Source organism: Tenebrio molitor, chromosome 9 (genome assembly GCF_963966145.1).
Source record: "Tenebrio molitor chromosome 9, icTenMoli1.1, whole genome shotgun sequence".
NCBI lineage: Eukaryota > Metazoa > Arthropoda > Insecta > Coleoptera > Tenebrionidae > Tenebrio > Tenebrio molitor.
This window is the reverse complement of record NC_091054.1, coordinates 19,565,165-19,580,231: the sequence shown is the minus strand read 5'-3', so window position 1 is coordinate 19,580,231 and position 15,067 is coordinate 19,565,165. Positions and strand designations below refer to the sequence as shown.

At 37.7% G+C, this 15,067-nt stretch overlaps 1 protein-coding gene across 1 annotated transcript in view; it reads right to left on the bottom strand.

The window, feature by feature from the left end:
• LOC138137879 (uncharacterized) overlaps positions 1-15,067 on the bottom strand; it is a 40,410-nt gene that overhangs the window by 13,289 nt on the left and 12,054 nt on the right. The window contains exon 2 of the mRNA XM_069057457.1: positions 4,129-4,270. Coding sequence (XP_068913558.1) covers positions 4,129-4,270 — 142 coding nt within the window. The remainder of the gene's footprint in view (positions 1-4,128; positions 4,271-15,067) is intronic.

Here is a 15,067-nt window from a genome sequence, read left to right as displayed (position 1 = left end):
TATTGAATATTGTTTCGGTGACCGGAAAATATGTATTAGAGTTAAGCCGGCCTGAGATATGTCATTTGGTGGGGGTGCGCGAAGACGGAAAACAGTCAGACGAGTCCATCTTTCGTAAAATAGGGGTGTTCAACAGATTAAAAATCAGCTGATTTTTTCAGTGACCGGTGAACGAGTAAAAGTTTCCATTTAGCTGTTTTTTGAGTAATTTAAGTGATTTGTCCGCGCAGATTTCCCCCACCAAATGACATATCTCAGGCCGGCTTAACTCTACATTCGTTTCATTCTCTCGTCCTCGATTTTCATAAAATTCCTTCCAAAAAAATTTACTAGCACAAGACATTAAATAGGTTTGGAATACAAGACTTATCGACTAATATTTATTGCTTCTAATATTTATTTCCTTCAGTAAAAAACATCGATCGAGTCCAAATTTGTACGAAGCTCGGTGTAACTAATAAACAGCAACTTTCGCCCAGTAATTATTCCAAAAAAATCTTTTCCAAGGAATATTAAATTTCTTGTGTATTTAATTTTTTTGTTGAGATTTCAAGAAAATAATATTGTTTTTGTATTCGTACCTAATCGTAATATCGTCGTAAAACACTGTAAAATTAGAAAAACAACTTTACCGGTGAAACAGATCGAAGCTGACATTTTCTAGGGTTCTGGTTATTCCTTTCCGGCGGATGTGCTGATAAAAATCCGACTTTTAAAGGATGAGCGTGGAGATCGTCGAGGCAAGTTTTCGGGAGTGTGTTACATATAATTATCTTGTCAGCATAAATAAACAATGAAGATACTCAAGAACATTTATAAAATCAAATCATACGGTATCTGTTCGCTTTCAATGCATGCGATGTGCCGGCTGTGTAATTCTGCCGACATAAATTAGAGAACTATTCGCAACTTTGCGAGCTTCTCGGTTCTGATAAAAGCGAAACATTTCTATAATTTCCGGAACATGTACCGTATTATTTCCTTTAGCCATGCCAACTCCTGAAAACGTAATAAATAGATTATGAAATTTAATGGAAAAAAAATCCACCGACAGAATAGAATACCTCCTTTTCGCATAATTAGGTATTCGAGTCATGTTTAATATTCATTAAAAACCGAACGAATATTCAATCGGAAAAGTCATTGTTTAACGCGGAAAAATGATTAAAAAAAATGCTAATTTTCGATTCGGCCGGCATGCGAAAGTATCGACTGAAACGCGAAACCGGTCGTCACTCTAAATGGATAATTTCGCATTTTATTTACAACAACAACAATTAGGACCGGACGGATGGAATACAAAGTATTTGAGCAGGTTACGTGCAATAACAATCGGTGCGGAGTAGATGTAACTGAATAATAGATCGCATAATTAATGAATTTTAAATCCGAAATAACGAACGAGCGCCATCATAACAGGATTCGCGAGTGCGAGTGGACGTAACGTTTGTTTTCAATTATGCAAATCCGTTTTAAACACTCCGCGATGGACAAAAATCGCGTTTTTGAGGACAAGGCGCCGATCCTGCAATAACAACCGCGAAAAAATATCGACGTAGTTTTTTTGATAAAATAAAGAAAAAATCTACCCAGGTTTTTGCAGCAAGATTAAAAATCAAATTTGTGGGTTGTGCGATTACCGAAGCGCTGTTATAAGTTAATTTAGCCTTAATTTTTTTAAGAGTTAACGTGATAATGATTGATTAATTCTAAGAGTAATAAAATATATATACAGGGTGTATGTATCTGAAATACGTGGAAGAACTCGCTAATTTATGAAACTTTTCTCGATAACATTTTCGCAAAAGTTTTCCAATTTTTACCAAACTAGTCGTTTTATATAATTAACTAATCTCTACTTTTTTGTAACCATCAGAATTTTAATTATTTCATTTTTTCTATAACAATGTAACTTTTTTGACTCCGTTTCTATAACAACAGAAAATGTTCGCCCTTATAGGCCATGCCAAAACCAAATAAGCACCAACTGTTAAGTTAAGTTAGTGAAAACAAAATTACACTAAGTGTATAATGGCAACTTTGATATTACATACTAGGATGCTAGACCAATCAAATCTAAGTATGTACGTAACGTTGCCGGTTGATTTTTTGGGTTGAATGCAGTGTTGGAGTTTATTTGGTTTTGGCACGACTTATACCTATTGGCGGGTATAAAGGTGTTTTTTTTTTTTTAATTTGGCGTCGAAGTTGGCGTCGAAAAGTTATAAACACTCATTTTTCAAATTGCAGATCAAAAACACAAACGCAAAAAGTGAGGTTACATTTAAACAGCCGATAACTCGTCTTAAAAAAGATGGATTTTTCAAACTGCCCATTAAAAACATGCAAAAAGTGAGATTAGATTTAAATAGCTGATCAGAGCTGTAATTGGGTGGTACGTTCACAAGCGACTCGTCAACGCCAACTTCGATGCCAAATTAAAAAAAAAACACCCGTTACATTCTGATTACTAATTTATTCCAAATTTTAAATAAATAAATATTTATTAAAATTTAACATAAAATAACATTTTGCGAAAATTTCCGATAATAATGCGGAATCTGGAAAAGTGCCCCGAATGCTTGCAGCGTTTCCACGTTGAATGGCAAGGGAAATCCTCTCAAAAAGGAATTTCTTAGATTTTGAATCCCCTGATTCCGCGATAAGTCGGTCTCCGATGACATTAATGAAATCTATTGTTTCTTTGCACCAAATAAATTTGTGGTGCTTTTTCTTAAAAAATTCAAATAGAAAAAAGTTTCATTTAACAAGCTCTGTGTTAAGTGTTAAAATTAACATATCCATTTTAGATACACCTGTATATGACTGCTGCGAATCGATTCGTTTTTAAACAAATAAATAAAAATTGTTCCAGTTTTAGAAAATCACGTGCTTGGACCTAAATTTGCTTCCGTATCGAAAACTACGACTGACAACAAAATTGTTGCAAAGTATTGGGTGTTTTTTTTTCACCTCGTAGTAGGAGTGGAAGAGTTTATTGTTAACGCACCACTCCTGTAAAAACGTCTGATCCGTGATCCGTAGTGTGTTCACAATCGACTCTTCAACGCCAACTTGAGTTCAAATACAATTAGAACTCCAACGGTAACAATCGTAAAATTTTTATTTTCATGTTTTACTAAATTTTGAAGTCGCTTGTACTGTGTTATAATAATTTTTGTAAAATGTACAATGGCACAATGTAAACTGAGTAAATAGGTGCGATTTTATGGTTTTTAATTTGTTTTTTATAAACAATAAGAGTTATAAGAAAAAACAAATATAGCACTGTTTAGAAGATAAAATATTTTTTCAAATCAATTGTTGAACCGTCGAATCCGCAGATCATGCGAAACTGGATTATTTCGGGGCGCGCATTTGAACGTCTCTTACGTCCGAACTACAGAGTAATTACTAATTATAAATGTTTCTAACATCGTAGTTGGTTGGGCGATTATTTTAAGTGTGCCGCTTTATACACATACATTCCTACATGACAGTTGACAGATATCCGGCGGTAAAAACTATCGCCAATACCGCCATACTAGTCGGTCTGTTACGAGGCTACCGGCACATCCAAAATTTCTGTGGTTTTCTACGCCAACTACGATGTTAGAAAAATTTATAATAATCCCGTATAATAGCTACAATATGGCCATCGCTGCCATTTTTGGGGGAAATTGTGTGCTCTACAAAGAAAGGTTCTACACAATTTTGCTCTATTTGCTGTAGTTTTCGATACTGAGGCGAACCGAGATCCAAAAACGTACTTTTGAAAACTGGAAGAATTCTTATAAATCAATTTCCCAAGTCCGATACGTAGAAACCATACATTTCTTTCACTCGTAGAATTAAAATATAAGTGATTATGTGGGTGTCATCGTAGATTGTCTAAACTATTAGTGTCGTAATTTAAGCACGAATACTCGTAGCTTTACGTTTCTGCTTTATTTTAAATTCTACAATGGCGCCACGAATGCCATTTCAGCTTAGTATTTTCTGCCGAATTGTTTGTCATAAAGTAGAGAGCAAGCCATGTCAAGACGAGTGACTATTTTGTCAGTGAGGACGAACAAATTAACTTTTGGGAAATTCCAGTTGAAACGCATTGGATTTTGAAATACTCACGGGCACATCCTGTCCAGTTCGGACTTGCTGGTGGCGAAGGTGAGTCCCGAATCGGTCAACATCTGAATGGGTTGGGAGCACTGGATCAAATGGTCGGCCCCGCAGTTCTGGTGGTGGTGGTTGCGAATCTTCGACGTCACAACTGTAAAAAGAGAATTCAATTAAAACGGATAACAACGAGAGAACGTGCTTCCGCCTGATAAAAAAAAAAAACCGAATCGAGATGATTCGCCGTTATCTGTCAAAAAAGCGAAAAGACAACCCTTCGACGTGTGAAATAGCCTTCAGTAATGCAATTTATTGAGGCGCGAGGATCCGAAAAACATGCGTCAGAAACCGGAGGGAATCCGCAGACCCTTAATGGCCGGGAGTGAATTTGATTTCTCGCGGTTGATCTGCATACGTCGGGAAGAACAAACAGTATTGCACCTGGGAAAACAATTTTCATTGAGGCGGAATTATCGCGATGCCAATACAAACATGAAGGAAGGAAAAACTCGACAAGGTACGAACTATCCGGTGCAATCTTTCTCGAGAGTGCTATTATTTGAAATGAAAATGCGCCGGAGAGTAGTTCACCTCTGGCGTAAAAATAGCCGGAATACCTGCTGCCACTTTCCTGAAATATCCACCGTAATGAAGCCGATGCGGTGGAGTTATGATAATCCAGCTATTGTTCGGCACTGGTTTAAGTAACTTGGGGATTAACGATAAAAATGGTCCTGCAGTGATGCGGCCTTTGTTATGTGGTACTGTTCGCACAAATCCATTTATCCGCAGGAACGAATTTTGAATAATACCTGACGATTCGGCCGGTGCTGAAGACTCGCACTCTTAAGCTGACACTTTTCCACCAGACATGTAAATTGTCTAGGATCTTGACTCTATTTGCCGACACCATTAATTCTCGAGTGGTGTACGATGCGACAGTGAGACAAAATTCTTCACCGAGAGCGACGATTATTCTTTAAATAACAATCCGCATAAATTTTGGCCACACGTTGGGGATCTGGCGGCGGCCCTGTTTACCGATTTTCCCCTCGGAATCGATAGCTCATTTGCGTGCTTAAGTGTTTTCTGATTTTCTTAATAGTTAAAATCGGGGTAATCTGTCATTATTGCCGGCGAAAACACGCGTAAAATGACGCTTTCCCATGCCATTTTAAAATTAGGCCGGTCCTAAGTCGAAGCCCATTATAAATAAATTAACCGCCAACAACGGAATTGCATCCCCTAAATTCATTCTTAATAGAGCCCGTGTAAATGGGTTGTAAAGAAAATTGCCTTTTTATCCCTTTTTTACAGTCACCAAAATAAATCCTCGTTAATTTACATGATAAATAAAGAGAGGCGTCGACAAAACCCCAAAAAATAAACAACAATTAACCGACAGAGATGGTAATGAAAGCGATTGCTTTCGAGACAATGATTCTCGAACGTGAGTTAATCTTGAGGGTCGAAATCTGGGAATCGTCCGAAGTTTAATTGAAAGAACATAAGGTCGAAATTGGCGGCAATTCTCAGATATTGGACCGTGTGAGAAGTTAATTCAAAAGTTACATCGTCATAAATATTGTCGGCGGAAAGTTTCCGATAAAAATCAAAGTTGTTCGGGGCTCGGCGGAGGGGCGTGCTGCCGCCCCCGCCTCATTTTTGTCACGTCCATATTCACCGAAACAGAGACAACTGCCTGATATTCTTCGTGGGCCATAAATTTCGCCAAAGAAACAGTTACGGCGCACTATTTAGCCTTATTGTGGCTGGACTGGTCTAATTCCTGAGGCCATTTAAACTTGGAACGACCTGCAACCTACAGTCGTATTTCCTTTGCTTATTTCCCACCTATCACCACCTCCGGAGAATTAAAACAATTATAATTAAAACTAGACTAATAGTCCGGTCGCATTTTCCCCAAACAGAACTACCCTCACCACACAATTTCGGACGTAAAGGATCCATCACGAGAGGACCCGAATATTAAACGTCTCACTTGATGGACTTCATGTACACTTATTTTCCCAGACCAGTTTTCAAGATAACAAGATATACAGTAAAAAATAATGTGGTCAAAATTAGATTTGAGCTCGTTTCGGAACAGATCGGTGAAATTTCTACTAACGCCGTTGGAACAGATGGTATCCCAGTTGGCTTTATTAAAATGTGTTGTCCCTACATTTTATCAATTTTGTATCAAGAACTTGCTATTCTCAGATATGTGGAAAGAGTCATATTGTTTATTCATGACGTCACCGTTATTTCTTTTAATGGAACACCTGCACATTTTTAAAGTGAAAACTTCTTTAGTCGCACCACATTATTCCCGGGCAGTGAATTAGTTTCACCGTCACGCGTCACGTCACACGCTCCCAGGTGAAAGACTCATCCGAAGTAGTTCGGGACAGCCGAGTTTAGCCGAGCGAGCGAAAAACAGTCAGATTCGGAATGGAGATTTTAATATCGATTTCTCGAGACGGGTTTTTTTTTAAAAGATATTTAAATAGATTTGAATCCAAAATATGTATTTCGTATTTTAACTATCCCAAGCCCGTTGTACTTAAAATCAATTACGAACGTCATAGAAGTTTTCACTTCTCTCGTGCGGTCTTAACCACACACTCTTTTGTTCATTTTAAAGCTTTTCATGAGGAGCTGATTTCAATAACTTGGGATACTTAGGATCTGAAGTTGATATGTTGAGAGCAAAAGACATTTGAAAATAGCTTTTTTGAAATTCTTGTGATTTCTTGCAACAAAAACATAAATAGTAACATAATCAAACATATTAAATTAAATGTTTGAACTGAAGTTCTTTTTGTGCCTGTCAGTATCCTAAACGGTCAATAAAATCTTGCTGAACACTATTTACTGTCTCGAAATATGTTGTTATAGCGTGTGCGATATTCTCGCATCCGTAGAGAGTTTTCCTTTACCCACTATGTACAGTTTTGATGGTTGATTTCATCATTTAATTGGAAAGTCGACTCATCCGAAAAATAATACTTTTTATCCAACACCTGCCACTTATAGACTAGTGAAGTGGTCTGTAAGTCACGCGTGTGTTATAAGTCATAACTCACGTTTGAATTATTTACATACTGTGGTCTGTAAGTCACGCGTGTATTATAAGTCATAACTCACGTGTGAATTATAACTGTAACTCACTGATGAATTACATTTACATTTGCAATTGTTGCAGTTGTTGGATAAAATTTCGTATGCCACTCATGTGTTATGTTCAATAAGTAACTTGCGAGAATTATACCTCTCGGCCTACGGCCTCGACATCTAAACTTTTTCTCGCGTGACAACATAACTAACTCGTACCATAAATAATTATTATTTGAATGCAATTATCATTGCACACATCCATTAATGAAGATGTAAAATTAACACTGACAGTGATGTTACTGAGTTTTGTTTTCAGATAGTAGCCTACTAAAAAAATTACAATACCTACTACACTTCAGAAGTGTAATAAAGTTTTGAAATCTGCTTTTCATGATGAGTTCAAAAATTACAAAATATGTATACAGTGTTATTCATGAGTAATAATGGGCCTTACAAACATTGAAACGCAACCAGTTATACATTTTCATCGCCTTCGTGGATCTTTATATTATTTAAAAAAAAATAAAACAGTTGGTTTTCTTTTTTTAATTTGACATGAAGTTGACATCTAAATTAATGTAAGTTTTTTAGGTTATTTTTATTTAAACACAAGTACATTTTAGGTTTGATAGATAACAACAACTGGAAATTGTTTTAATAAAAGCATTAAAAAATAAAGAGATCAATTCGTATCTACTCATTTGAGAAATATGTTTATTTGGTTGCGTCGGGACGTTGTTAGGCCCATTATTACTCGTTAATACCCCTGTACATTTAAAAAATGTTGACAACATCATACCCAGAATAGCGATGACGCCATAGTTAAATAATATAAACATTGACCTGTTTCAGAATATTGTTATGTTCATAATTAAAAATGTATTCCATATTTTATGTACACACTGTACAAGTAATGACATTGTTAAAGCCAGGATAAAGCCAAATTGACGCTTCTAATACTTCTGGACTTTATTAAAGCTTTTGATACTGTGAGCCATGAAATACTACTATCAATATTAACTTGTATAGGTCTTGATAAATCCGTTCGTCAAATTCTTGAAAATTATCACACAGCAAAGAGTGCGAGTGAATAACATTAATTCTCTACCATTTTCTTTACCTACTCGTAGTGGGGTTCGACAAGGTTCATTTTTGGCGGTTTTGTTATGTCCAATGTATACATCTCATTTTGGTGAACAAATTGTTCTTGTCATATCTACGCTGATGACATTCAGTTATATTTTTCGTTTGCCAAAGATCAATTTGCGTCTGCGTTAGACAATATCAGAAGAGACCTGGCTTCATTTTCTCCGGCTCACGGCATATTAATTAATTCACAATTAATTAAAGAACAAAAATTTACGAATACTCACAAATTCATTGGTCCTTTCTCTATTTACTTATTGTGATGTTGTCTATAATTCGTGTATAATTTGGAAGGATTCAGGTTGTCCAAAATGTTTGGTTGCGTTTCAGATTTACCATATCTGGGCGAAGTCATTCGCTCACTGGTTAAAAGAACTGAATTGATTAAACGTGGCCGATAGAAGAACTTTTACATTCCCCTTGTCTTTATCACAAAATAATTAATTTCTGTTGTAACAGAAAGTCGACAAGTTATTATCATGATTATTAAAATCGTATTGAATGTTTTTTCTTGTCATGACTCGTCTCCATTTAAAAGCGAACAGGACATGGCTCTCGTGAAAAATTGATCGAGGTAGTCGAGATTCGGGTGTGATTTGTCGTTATTATTAGGTAATTACGGTCCGTTAAAAGTGGAGGAAGGCGTGGATTCTTCGAGTGCGACAAGGTGGATAAATCAATAGACACGCTTCAACACAAACTAATTCAATTATTAAAACATTCGACCCGGTTTCGTTGGCGCCGGTATTGAAAACGGCCGTCATAATGCGAATCTTTAATTAAGCAGAGGTTAAAAATGTGAACTTTCGAATGTGCGTCGCTCGTCGAGTGCTAAATTACGTACTGGATTCAGCTAATTAACACATAGACACGGGCTTTTAGCAACTTAGTAAAGGAGACTGGTTCCGGAGTAATGCATTAATCCCGAGGGACATCTTAGAAACCTCCGCCACGCAGGGAGCGTCGTCTTGAGGGTTGCGTCTGGAGACGGTGGTCGGTTGATTAATGAAAATTCTAATCGACCGCCCAAAACATATCTGCCGATTTCCTGCGAGGAAATGCTCCCGATTGCCGGTTAACACATGACGGGATCCTGCATCCAGATAGCGTCGCACGCTTATTACAGGATTGTTAATCAATTAAGGCGGCAATTGTGTCTGCCCATCGAGACGCCGCCTGCACAGGACTGTTCTGATGCGGCGGTCCGGACGCACAATTTCCCAACAACGCAGTCTGCAGGGAAAAAACGAGTTAAACGCCGATTAAAATTTTGCCCTAATTGTACGTACGCCAAATTGCGAAGGGATGGGGCGAAAACAGCGCCACTCGACCGTTCGCCGCTGCTCTGCGACATCTCGACGAAATAATGGAGCCGAAGGGGCAAAATGAGACCGAAATTGCACACGTACATTCTATTTGCCACTTGCGATTTATACAAAGTGTTCAAAAACATCAGGCCACACACACTGCGGAGTGCCACGAGTGCAGTTGCATCCTGCAAAAAGAATCCACCAAATCAAGAGATGAATCAAAATCAGTGGAACTCCTGATTATTTAAGTTTTCTTATTTTTCTGTGGATGTAGAGAATAAATCGTTTCCCCCGACCAAACTCTTTGAATTTTTATTGCGTTTCTCTGAGACACGCAACTTCACATTATCTTAATGAAAATGTGGACGTTTTTAGTCTCAATTTACCTTGAGCCTGTCTGGCTGGTTAAAACAGACTTCTGTATCATTCTGACAGTTATATAAATTATCAATATTGCCCCAAACATTTGCTGTTGGGGTTAAATCGGGATACAAAGAAAGTCAATGCTTTACTTCTACAAGGTGATCAAAAAGAAAACAAAGCAAGAGTGCTACCTCATCTTGTTTTATCGAAACGTTTGTCTTACATTGACTCGTATTCAAAATTATACTTGCTATGCACAGTTGTTTTATTGGTTGCCTGTTCGAAAGTAACATTCTAGTAAAAATGCTTTCTCTTCAATGGCAAAACCCATTTTACCTCTTATTCTGGGACAATTGTTGCTTAGAATTACAGTAAACGACTGTAAACTTTGCCGAAAAACGAAAAGTTGTTTTCTAGGTTGACAACAACACATCGTTGACGTTTCTTTGACATTTCAGGGAAAAATCTGCTTACCAGTGACGTCGCGTTTGGCAATAAAGCTGGTAAATTACCCATTCTTACAAATGTAAAATCTTGCTCTTGTTTATTTTATAAAATGCACAATTATAATTCCAACGTCTAAAATTCATCAGTTATGAGTTATGATTTATAAAGTAACCTTTGAGACCGCAAATTGTCTACGCCCATGCATTTAACACTTATTTGCATAGAATTCCACTACGACCTAATTTGATTTGTATTCTTTTTGATCACTTTATACTTTCTCCAATCAATTTTGATCAAATCATATGTCTTCAGCTGATCCACGTTATCACCTTTAAATAAATTCAATCAGATTCATCACCGAACGTTGTATCTTCTAATCTCCTGGAGCTTAAGGAAAAAACGTCGCAAATTTCAAAATTTTTATCAATTTGTTTTCGTACACATCGGGGCGCTGGGGGGTAAAACGAAAACCCTCGACTCTTATATAAAAAACAAAATGTGAACTTATCTTCATTTATTTATTCCATCACGTACAATTTTTTTTTTATTGCAAATCTCCGACTTTGTTTCCGCAATTTCCTGCGATGTTTTTATTTATCCTTCTTTTTCATAAAAGTTCACGATCTCGCTGCAGGAAGCTGGGCAATTAACGCACAGCTTTGTGTAATACTGCTTGTAGGTAGGTCTTGTAAAGGTTTCCAAGAACTTTACCTTTCATCTTGTCGTTTATTTTTAACTTTTCCTGGGATCCTGTTTTGTCAAGTGTCCTTCCGAAATTTTCTCGACTGGTAAAACTTGCATGCGTGATGAAAATGTTTGAGCAAGTACCACAATTGAGTTGGGATAAAATGTTTCGATGGTAAAGGTACTGAAAAATGTGAGGGAAGTGGGGATTTAAACAGAGGAAATGTTAATTTAGATGTGGGTGTGAGACTCGAGATAAGAGAGCAAGAAGAAAGGGAGAGAGATTATGCGGTAGAAAGCAGAAACGCAGCAGGTCAATTCGAGAAAAGGGAAAATAGTTGAAGGAAAAAAAGGGAAAAGGGAGTGAGGGTAGGAAAAAATGTGATATCAACTTGGTGAAATGTTTGCCATATGATTTCATGGTGGAACGAATTAATCAAGAAGGGAGCGGCGTTGGGCAATGGAATATTCGAAAAGGACATGGGCAGCGAATGTTATCGACGTTTTTGTTTTTCCTGTGTTTATATCAATACTGGAAAGCACGTTTCCGTTTGGGAATTGAAGGTGTAATGTAGGTTGGAGGGGTTGGGGGCAACCGGGACCAATTTGTTGCAACAAGCTACTAGACGTACTGGCGTTGTCGGGGATGTAAGTTTATCTGAGCGAACCCAATTATATTTATAATTAAAGACATTGTCTATTGCGTCTCATCCGCGCTAATTTCGCAGATGAGTGTACCCCGGCATGACACATGCCGTAATCCGTTGTCACTGTATCCCCCTTCGAGCCGCCTAAAAACATTATTACGGAGAACTACTTGACACATAAACATGTATCTTCATAACACTAGAATTAATTAGCCGGAGGAGCTCTGGCCGGAATTAAACAAAACTGGCGCGATATTTACGTTGGGAGTCGCGCTTCGGGCCCCATTAATTCCGCCACTCGAACAATGTCCCGACAAAAAAGCAACCCGGCGAAAGCGGAGCTTTGATTTGAAAGCGCCTTCGAACACTTGTAACGAATCTTTTGACATTCATATTAAGTCCCGCTCTTATATCCGATTACTGAGCGTAATCCCCGGAGGTGGTGGCCAAGTTTTCAAAACTCTTTCAATGCACACAATCCGGAGACTTAAGGAACGGAAGTCGGACCGCCGCCACAAAACTGGGCAAATTTTCAATGGGGCATTATTCTATATTGAATTAAGCGCGTCGAGCGCTTTCGAGCGACCACGATGGATCGCTCAATGGCTCGACGCAGTATCTCACACATCAACTCATTTTTCAACTTCGGACAATTAGCAGACTCGCTTGCGCTTGACAATTTCAAATTGATAAACGTAACCGAAAGCTCGCATAACTTTAACACTTCACTGATTGCGGGAGTACATGTTCGAAGCAGTGCGGTGGCACTCCGAGATGAAAAATGGCGGAGGCGCCGGGCCATTTGAATTAAATTGCAAATAAGCCTGTATCGCAAGGGTTATGCAGGATCTGAACTCGGAGTGAACTGTTTGCTCCGCTAACCGAATTCCTAGAATTACGCCAATAATTTGAAACTTTGTTATGTAGAGAAGTCGTTGCAATCAGGGAGATTTCAAATGAAAATCACTGATATGACGTCACGTAGTGGGTTTACCGCTTCTCTACCACGTTATGTCACTTCGAATGCTCCAATTTATTGCAGGAGAGCCGGAGCTTTGAATTCGGCCATTTCTCGTTAATCTGACTGTTAACTTACATCGGTCCATACATAACCCGAACGACATTCGGGGAATTTAATTGTAAAAGCCAATCGAAAATCATAATTGGATTAGACAATAATATTCACCGGAGCAGACAATCCCTCCGTTCACGTGGGGGCAAACATTTGCTCGTGACATCGATCTAAAACTGCACAACCACACAATGGACGTAAAAACTCCACTCCGGAACCCGACAATACACCCAATTTCACCACCGAACATTCTACGCTTACTCTTATTCAATCTTTATATTATCATTTACATTAACATATATCGCGCGTTCAAATGAAATCCTGGGCTGAGGAGGCGTTGAAAAAAGTAAACCGTTTAGAACAGTGTACTGTTTGAATTTCCCGCCGTTTGACACGATGACATTTGTTTATGTTTAATCGGGACATAATTGAACATGTTTGTTTTCAGCAAAGGGTGCCCTTAGATACATATTTGCTTCGAGAATAGGAATCGTTAAGTTATTCTATTTTTAATATAAAACATGGCAAAGGAAGAAAAAAAGAAAGATTTTTTTGGCTCTAAATTTTAGGTTAGCTGTCAATATGTTCCGATTAATATACGCTTTAAAAAAGCACAACAATTGACGGTTTCCAACGCCTTCCCAGCCCAGGATTTCATTTGATCGCCCGCTACATACAAGTGATTCTAAAATAAGTTTGAGAAAAAAAAACGGTAATTGGTGATGAGAGAGAGAGACGAAATTAACGTAACGAATGACGACGTTTTCCGGTCGATTTGTAGCGCCTACCTGAGACTATTCATCTCATAGCCCATGAGAAAATTCAAGACCTACCACTATTCACTGGAACGCTGTGTTAAATATTTGTTACATTTTTCTGTAATTGCGAAACTAAAACTCATTATCCCCCCCCTCCGGCGATACCATGATTAACCCCATTTTTATTATCCCGAATAATTAATAGCGAAATTCCCTCGACGGTGAATGGGTCATGTGCGAACTTTTTTTCTAAAGCGACCGTACGTGCCCGGACTGCCGAGCTTTATCCGTCTTCGGTGTGTGGTATTCAATACTCCGTCTGATATGAAGGGGTTAACCTCAAATATAAAACATATCAGAAGCACTCGGTGCCAATGTTATTAACTTTAAAGCCCGCAATATGTTTCATTTGAAGTCCCGCATTGCTTCCATAAAATTGAACGGTCACTCTCGATCTTTTTCGCCAACGCAATCAGATTTAATCGCCGTTCTTAATCAACAGAGTGCGATCTAAATTCGGTGTTATGTTACACATAATCACGTCGAGTGGAAGAAAATTGTCGACAACCGACACGACTTCTTAGTCGGAGTATAAGAATACGATTTAATGCCATCTAAAAAAATAATTAGTATAATTGTTTTCCCCTTTCGCTTCGACACTTTTTCATCTCGGTACAAATAACGATCAGTGTTTGCTTTGCATAGAGACCGATTGATTTCGAGAAACCCCAATCGCAAAATTTCTTGCATAAATCATTACACACCAAAAATCAATCTGTCAATGTACGCCAAATGTAACAAATCAAAAACAAATTTAAGTATTGGCTGTGTTGGCACGTTTCAACACTAATTCGCTTGATAAATCTGCAGGAACTCGTAGCGAATTTCATAAATCGATGTAATTAAAATTAACAGTTCCAAGTTTGTCAGAACTCGATGTTCCTAAAACATCGTTAATTTTTCTCTTTGCTTGGAACTTTTTATTTCCTTTGATCGGAGCGATATCGATTCGACATCTTGATGAAGAGACAATGAATGCGGTTGAAGAACTCTTAAGATATCAAACAGTTTCAACTCTGAATCATGAATTGCAGCAAATTACAATACTGAAAACTATTCAGATTTTTTAAGTGAAAGATTTCTATTTTTTTTTTTGTAAAAAAACAATTCTTTGTTAGCAAACATTAGGTACTTCGTCTTAACCTAGTTTCAGTGTTTGCTGTGTAAAGTAGTACCTGGTATGCCTACAGTGACATTTACTAGAACCATTTTTGTTACCCTTACGACGCATCTAGTTCCAAGCCAAAATCGATTTGTGGTATTTCACAATTTTACGTTTTAATCAGGCAGAATTCTGTTTCTAGTATTCGCAAGTGCAGACAATGAAAAATATTTGATATGAAA